The sequence below is a fragment of the Apium graveolens genome, chromosome 5, assembly GCF_009905375.1.
Source record: "Apium graveolens cultivar Ventura chromosome 5, ASM990537v1, whole genome shotgun sequence".
Classification (NCBI taxonomy): Eukaryota; Viridiplantae; Streptophyta; class Magnoliopsida; order Apiales; family Apiaceae; genus Apium; species Apium graveolens.
In genome coordinates this window covers 315409129-315417134 of record NC_133651.1, presented here as the reverse complement: position 1 = coordinate 315417134, position 8006 = coordinate 315409129, and the positions used below count along the sequence as shown (strand labels likewise).

Here is an 8006-nt window from a genome sequence, read left to right as displayed (position 1 = left end):
AAGAAATCGACAACATTAGTGGGGTTTAGTGGTGAGACAAAACACACATTGAGAGAGATCATGTTGCCAACATATGCCCAAGGGGTCAATCTCCTGGAAAAATTCTGCATAATTGATGTGAATTCGAGTTACAACATAATCATGGGAAGACCATGGATACACAACTTAAAGGCGGTACCATTAATATATCATCAAGTATTAAAATTCCTAACACCATGGGGAGCTCAGGAAATAAGGGGGGAACAAAATATGGCTCGGGATTGTTACATGACATGTCTGAAACCAACCGTCCAACATCATAGAAATGAGACGCCTGTAGCTACAATAACAGGATCGGAACGATTAGCTGAAGTAGATTTGAAGATAGGAGACAAGAAGGTATTAATAGGTAAAGACCTCTCTCCAACAATTGAAGCCAATTTGGTAATTTTCTTAACCACAAGGATGAACGCTTTTGCATGGGAACATGTTGATATAACGAGAATCGATCCAAATTTCATTACATAAGTTAAACGTGGATCCTAGCTACACACCCGTCCAACAAAAACAAAGGAAGTTTGCAACCGAGAGAAACAAGATAATAAATGACGAGGTGGAAAGGCTCATCAAGGCTGACATGATTAAAGAAGTTGATTACCCCGAGTGGTTAGCAAATGTCGTCATCGTACAGAAAAAGAATGGGAAATGGAGAGTTTGTGTTGATTACACAAATTTGAACAAGACTTGTCCTAAATACCCCTATCCATCGCCTCACATAGAGACCATGGTGGACTCGACGGCTGGTCACGAGCTACTCACATTCCTGGACGTGTCTAGTGGCTTCAATCAAATCCAAATGGAGCCGTCTGACTGCGAAAAGACCGCGTTTATAACGGACAGGGGGATATATTGTTATTTGGCCATGTCATTCGGATTAAGAAATGTTGGGGCTACATTTCAAAGACTTGTCAACAAAATATTTAAAGATCAAATAGGACAGACGATGGAAGTGTACATTGATGACATGGTCGTCAAGTCTGTTAGCGTAGAAAATCATGTACGTGATCTTCAAGAAGTATTCGACATACTAAGGTCATACAACATGAAGCTGAACCCATCCAAATGTAACATTGCTGTGTCGTTAGAAAAGTTCCTTGGACATATGGTGATAAGAAGAGGAATTGAAGCAAGAATAAATTAAGGCGATCTTCGAATTGAAAAGTCCATTGAACGTCAAAGACGTACAGAAATTGACAAGACGAGTTGCAGCCTCGAACAGGTTCATTTCACGTTCGTCAGATAGGTGCAAGCTTTTTTATGACGTGTTGAGAAAGCATAAAGGATTCTTGTGGTCTAAAAAACAATAGATTGTTTTAAGTGACTTGAAGAGGTATCTGACTACACCACCCCAAACCCACTCAAGGAGAGGACTTGTACGTGTATTTGTCTGTAACTGATCATGCAGTAAGTGGCGTTCTTGTTAAAGAAAATGAAGGTGTCCAGTCGCCTGTGTATTACGTCAGCAAGAGCGTAGCAAACGCAGAAACAAGGTACACATCTCTTGAAAAATTAGTACTTGCATTAGCCATGACTTTCATTAAATTGAGACATTATTTTGAGTCACATAAGATACATGTCATGACGAACTTCCCTTTGAGGAACGTATTAAGTAAACCTGATTTGACGGGAAGAATGGTGAAATGGGCAATACGACTAAGTACTTACGACGTCACGTATGACACGAGAACTGTAATAAAATCACAAGTTTTAGCTGATTTTGTGGCTGATTTTAGTCCAAGCCAAATGACAGATGTTGAGCAGGAGTTTCAACAAGTTCTTTCAAGAGTAGACATGAAGCGTTGGACACTGTATACAGATGGGGCATCCAATGTCAATGGAACGGGATTGGGGCTTGTCCTCAAATCGCCACAGGGGGATATGATAGCCCAATCGATGTGATGTGACTTTAAAGCCACGAACAATGAAGCTGAATATGAGGTGTTAATCATGGGACTCACAACTGCTAAAGACATGAAGATCAAAAATATTGATGTCAACTGTGATTCATTACTTGTTGTCAATCATGTCAAGGGCTCTTATGAATCTAAAGATCCTAAAATGGTTGCCTACCTCAACATTACAAAAGGATTAACCAACCATTTCGACAACTTCAACATACAACATGTCCCAAGGGAGAATAATGTGCAAGCTGATGCATTGGATGAAATGAGAGCTGTGTTTAAAAACTTAGACCTAAGCAACATCCCAGTAGTCCACATCGTGAAGCCTGCTATGGAGAGACTGGTTCTTGGGACAGAAACAATGACTCTTGATCAACGGGATGACGACATCAGTGAAGATGTAGACAACTGGATAAAAATATTCAAGGATTACTTACAATTTAGAATAGTGCCAGCCAACAATAATGAATCAAAAGTTCTCAGGATGAAGGCATCAAGGTTCACGATTATATATGGGGAATTATTCAAAAAATCTTCCACAAGGCTGTTACAGAGATGTTTGAAAAGGCATGAAGCAGACATGGTGCTAAGGGATGCACACGAAGGTGAATGCGGGAATCATACTAATGAAAGAAATCTGTCTTTAAAAATTCTACGCTTGGGATACTATTGGACGACACTAAGACAAGATGCCCTAGACTATGCAAAAAAATGTGACGCCTGTCAACGACATGCACCTGTCATACATCAACCATTTGAGCAGCTTCATATATCCATTCCATCTTGGCCTTTCATGAAATGGGGAATGGACATTGTGGGAAAAATGCCACTAGCACCAGGACATAAGGTGTTTATGTTGGCCATGACTGATTATTTCTCAAAATGGATTGAGGCGGAGGCATTCAAGCAAGTGACGTCAAAGGAAGTAATTTCATTCATTAAAAGAAACATTCTTTGCAAGTTTGGTGTACCATCCGAAATCATTTGTGACAATGGATCGCAGTTCGTCAGCGATAAAACTGAAGCGTTTTGCAAATATTGGAACATCAACTTGGTTAAATCAACACCAAGATACCTTCAAGCTAATGGACAAGCCGAGTCAATAAACAAGATCATAATCAACAACTTAAAGAAACGGTTGACGACATGCAAAGGAAAGTGGGCTGAAGAATTGCCTTGGGTGACAACTCCAAAAACGTCTACAGGGCAGACACCATACAGTTTAGTCTATGGCACCGAAGCTGTGTTACCAACAGAAGTCATGATACCGATAGCAAGATATGGACTCCTGACAAGTGATGTGAATAACGCAGAGTTATCACACGACAAGGACACAGTGGATGAGCGGAGGGAAATGGCAAAAATTAGGGTAGCTTTTTATCAACAAAGAGTGGCCAATGTCTATAATAAACATGTTCACATAAGGATTTTCCGTGTTGGTGACATGGTATTGAGAAAAACATTCCATAACATGATGGACATGATGGCAGGGAAGTTTGCTGACACTTGGAAAGGCCCTTACTTCATAGATATTGTCGTAGGACGTGGAGCTTACCGACTGTCCAGTATGGATGGGACACTAATACTAAGAGCCTGGAACGCTTCGCACCTAAAACTTTATCATGTATAAAGTTTTATATCTCATCTTTTCAAATATCTGTTCTTAGAAGTCGTTGATCAATAAGTCGATTAGGACATAGTTAGTTTTTGTTAGTCGTTTGTGTATGGTATGATATTGTGTGCTACTAGTTATCGTTTGCTCTTGGTAAATCATTTATGAAAGATCAATTTTGTGATTCAATTCACTATGAGTTACTTTACTATACAATGTGATTAAGCTTTCGAGTTGCGAATTACTTGGATAAAATATATAAGATTATGCTTATAGACCCTATTTGCGTTTGCACTCTAATTCTATAAAATTTTACAACATCACTCCACACTTGTATAAATAAAAATTCTCGAAGGGTTGATCACCCAGCTATAATTTTTCTTAATTTGCAAGTGTCGTACGCACTTGACGATTTCAGTTGACAATAAAAGCGCTATGACATCTATTACGAAAACTACAATATTTACGTACCTATATGACATTCTACAAATTTGTGTAAAATGACTTGGTGTGTTTCAAGAGGGAATAAGGCCTTTCAACCACCCTACGAGTGCATGCACCAATGTATGTTGACGGAATAATGTGTCTTGACGACGGGTTGACAAATTTTAATAACAAAATTACACATTTTTACAATAGAAAATGACAACGTATGCTAACGAATACAAATACACTTGAGTTAAAATTCTACGCATAACAATGAGTTAAAAATTTTACTCGATAACAGTTTAAAGCAACTCTTCGTTCTGAGGAATTGTCTAAGCAAATCTAACAAATTAACGATCATATGTACAAATACCTATGAAGCATTAACAAGTATATATGTACGACGTCAATAACAACTACGATTAACATCAAGCAACATGATTGAAATGAAAAGACAGGAATAAGTACGATTCAAAGATGTTAAGATGCGACAAATATCCAACAAATTAAGATCCTCCGTCTTAAAGACGAAACAAGGATTCATTGTAGCAAAACAAAAACCAGGGTATAAAACAAGAAGTTCTTAATTGAAATAAAGCAATGATATTAAAACTACTTCTCATCAGGACTGTCGTCTTTTGGAGACTTCATCTCTACGTTTTCATCGGGGGTTTCGAATTCGTCTAATGGGAAGGCATCATCGGGGAAGTATTTGTTGTAAATCTTGACAGTCTCAAGCACATCCCAAGTCTTCCATTCTCCCCTGTGAAACTCCAACATAGTGTCAACTCTAGTTCTCATAATTTGCTGGTGCACAATCTTCTCAGTTTCAGAACGCATGTCACGCTCAAGAGATTGAACCTTGTTGGAAAATTCATCAAACTCCTTCTGAAGGTCATTCATACTAGTCAGCCTCTCTTTGGCAAGATTCTCTACAGCTTCTAACTTTTTAACACAAGAATTGTGCTCCTTCTCAAGTTTTTGGTCGTCTGCATCTTGTGATTATAGACCTCACGAGCAACCAGCACACTTTGAAGAGTCTACATAAAACAGAAAGAAACATAAGTCTATGGACAAGGAAAAGTTAAACACACATCTAGGAGGGAAAATTAAACTTACATGAAAGGACTAACCAGCCGCATTGTCGAGGATATCTTCAAGCTCTTTAGCAGAAAGATCCTCCATTGATTAAGGGAGCACCATGTCATCAAGTAAATGTGCAAAAGTGTGAGGGTCGCCATGAACTGAATATCTTTGAGTCAGGAGCGGCATGAAAATGTCAGAGCTGATGGTGGTCACAAACGGGTTGACGCGGACCTTCTTAGTCAAAGCGCTAATAGGAGGACTGAATAAGGGGCTAGACAACATAGGGGCTTTGGATGATTCAATTTCAGTTAACCTCTCCTCACGGGACCTTTTGTTAAATAAATCCTTACAAGAAATAAAAAAAGGCTTAATAGTTGGAGGCTTAAATTCTACAAATTAAAAAACAGGGTTCAATCAAGGCTAACAGAAGAATCTATACAGATAAAGTCAATGAGACATATGTCAGAAAAATAAGGAGACGATATGTACCTCTGGCGAATTTCCGTCTTGTGCTCATTCCAACATCCTGATCACTTTTGGGACTTTCTAGAGTCTCAGAAGACAAACTTTGAACCGACATAGACGGTTTGGCAGCAGCAGAGACTACTAGTTTACCCCTAATTTTGTGAGCGATGTTCTTGGACCCAGTTTTCTTCAAAATACTACTTTCACCTTTCTGCGACTTCATCAAATTAGCAACAAACTCCTCAACATTAACTTTATCAGCGTTACATATGGGGCGTCCGAGACAATTAGGCCATAACCTTTTAGAAACCGGCAAAGACCGAATTTTGTCGACAGTGGCCTTAGTAAGAACATCACTATCATCACACTTGAAATCACAATCTACGTGAATAAAGAATGGATAAGTACAAAGAGCACTATAACATATCGAATTTATGAGAAGTACATCTAATTACAAGAAGGTACGAATCGAATAAAGACAACAAGAACTAAATATACGTGAAAGATAAATGACATGAGGAGCATACACAAACATTACGACACGAAGATGCGATGAAAGAATTATATACAACAAGCTTGAAAAGTCTTACCCTCATTATTCCAGTGTTCCAGAAGATAAACAGCATCTTCATCCAGAGTTTTCTTTTCAGCAAATACATAGTCTTTTTTCCAATTCCTATCATTGACAGTTTCATTATTGAGAATCAAGGGGTCCTCGGTGTCCTTATTCATGAAACCAATTTTACAATTACTAAACTTCTTGAGACCATAGGAATGCTTCACGACACCAACATCAATATTCAGTCTATGTTTCTCCTCAATAACATCCAGACATGTCAAAACCCTCCATGCACATGGCATCAGTTGCCCAGGAGATATATTCAATGCAGTTAATACACCAGAAACAAACTTGGAGAAAGGGAAAACAAGCCCAATGTCAAATAAAAAGTAATAAAAATATACCCATCCCTTCTTGAATGAATCAGCACGAACAAACGAGTTTGGAACAATGATGTTGGCGTCAGTGTGGAAAAGTAACTTCATCTCCTCAAACCGTTCTGATTTGATCAAGCTGGGATGACTGTCACGGGCATCCAGGAGATTAGTCATAATCCAGTTAGGGTTTTCGGGTGAAGTCTTGGGGGATTCGTTATGACTCTCAGAGCTACGAGCAGATTTTTTGGCCATTGTTGTAGAAAGAAAAATAGATTGGTTTTGTGACAAAGGAAGCAATAGACTTGAACAGATGTGGTGAATAAAGATACAGGACAAGAAGTTATGAGTGTATATAGGGAAGAGGAAGAGCAAAGATAAACACGGGATAGGGTTTTTTGGAAAATGGAGAGTCAGTGCATGTGTATCCACGCGGCTAACGTGGCGATTACCAAGGGGTAAAGAGACATATGCCCACATGTATCTAATTATGACAATAGATTTTTGGTTTCCAAAGCTGATTTAAAGATTTTATAAATTTAGTTTCCTTATTTATAAAATCTGGGGCTATTGTTATACGTCAAAATTGCAGACATGACAGGAGAGGTTCACGGCAAGAACAAGACGACGCGTCAAGACGGGAACACAAGGAAGTTGTCCTAGGTAACGTTAGCAAAAGAAGCAGACGCTTGAGAGTAGGACTCAGTCCAGCTAACTCCGAATAACAGGGAGAAAGAATAGGTAAGCCTATCTCCATCATCAACAACCACGATTTGAATGGGAGAAAAGGAAGGAGAAGTTGGAGAAAAAGAAGGAAGACTAAGGAGATAAAAGGAGGCAAGGCAAAGAGCACAGCAAAGACTCGACTATCAAAAACACCCCAGTTCAAATTCTTCCGGGAAGAAATAGAAAACAAACACTCGAACCCAACGTTCAACCCTTGAAATACCAACAAGAACAGCCGAAATGTTAACCTAAATTGTCCATGTAAATCATGTTCATGCATATTAAATTCTATCCCTTGTAACTTGTACTTTACATTCTAGTGGATCATATTTTGAATGGGAGAAAAGGAAGGAGAAGTTGGAGAAAAAGAAGGAAGACTAAGTAAATAAGAGGAGGCAAGGCAAAGAGCACAATAAAGACTCGACTATCAAAACACCTCAGTTCAAATTCTTCCGGGAAGAAATAGAAAACAAACACTCGAACCCAACGTTCAACCCTTGAAATACCAACAAGAACAACCGAAATGTTAACCTAAATTGTTCATGTAAATCATGTTCATGCATATTAAGTTCTATCCCTTGTAACTTGTACTTTACATTCCAGTGGATCATATTTTGGTTGGGTACAAAAACCCACCCACGATTTTTTCCCGTTCCCGGATTTTCCGTGTCAACAATTTTTGGTGTTGTTTACATTTATTTCCTTAAGAGCACATTAACATTTTAGTAAAATACATTAATCAAACTTAGCATTTAACCCACTTAATTTGGTAAAAACATTTGTCAAGAAAAAAAATAACATAAAATTTTACAACAATA

At 38.4% G+C, this 8006-nt stretch overlaps 1 protein-coding gene across 1 annotated transcript; it reads left to right on the top strand.

The window, feature by feature from the left end:
- Positions 1 to 249: 249 nt before the first annotated feature.
- Positions 250 to 1938, top strand: LOC141661310 (uncharacterized). Its single transcript, XM_074468293.1, has 3 exons — positions 250 to 423; positions 509 to 1103; positions 1445 to 1938. Exons 1-3 carry the CDS (start codon positions 250 to 252, stop codon positions 1936 to 1938), a joined length of 1263 nt encoding a protein of 420 aa, XP_074324394.1.
- The last annotated feature ends 6068 nt before the right edge of the window (positions 1939 to 8006 follow it).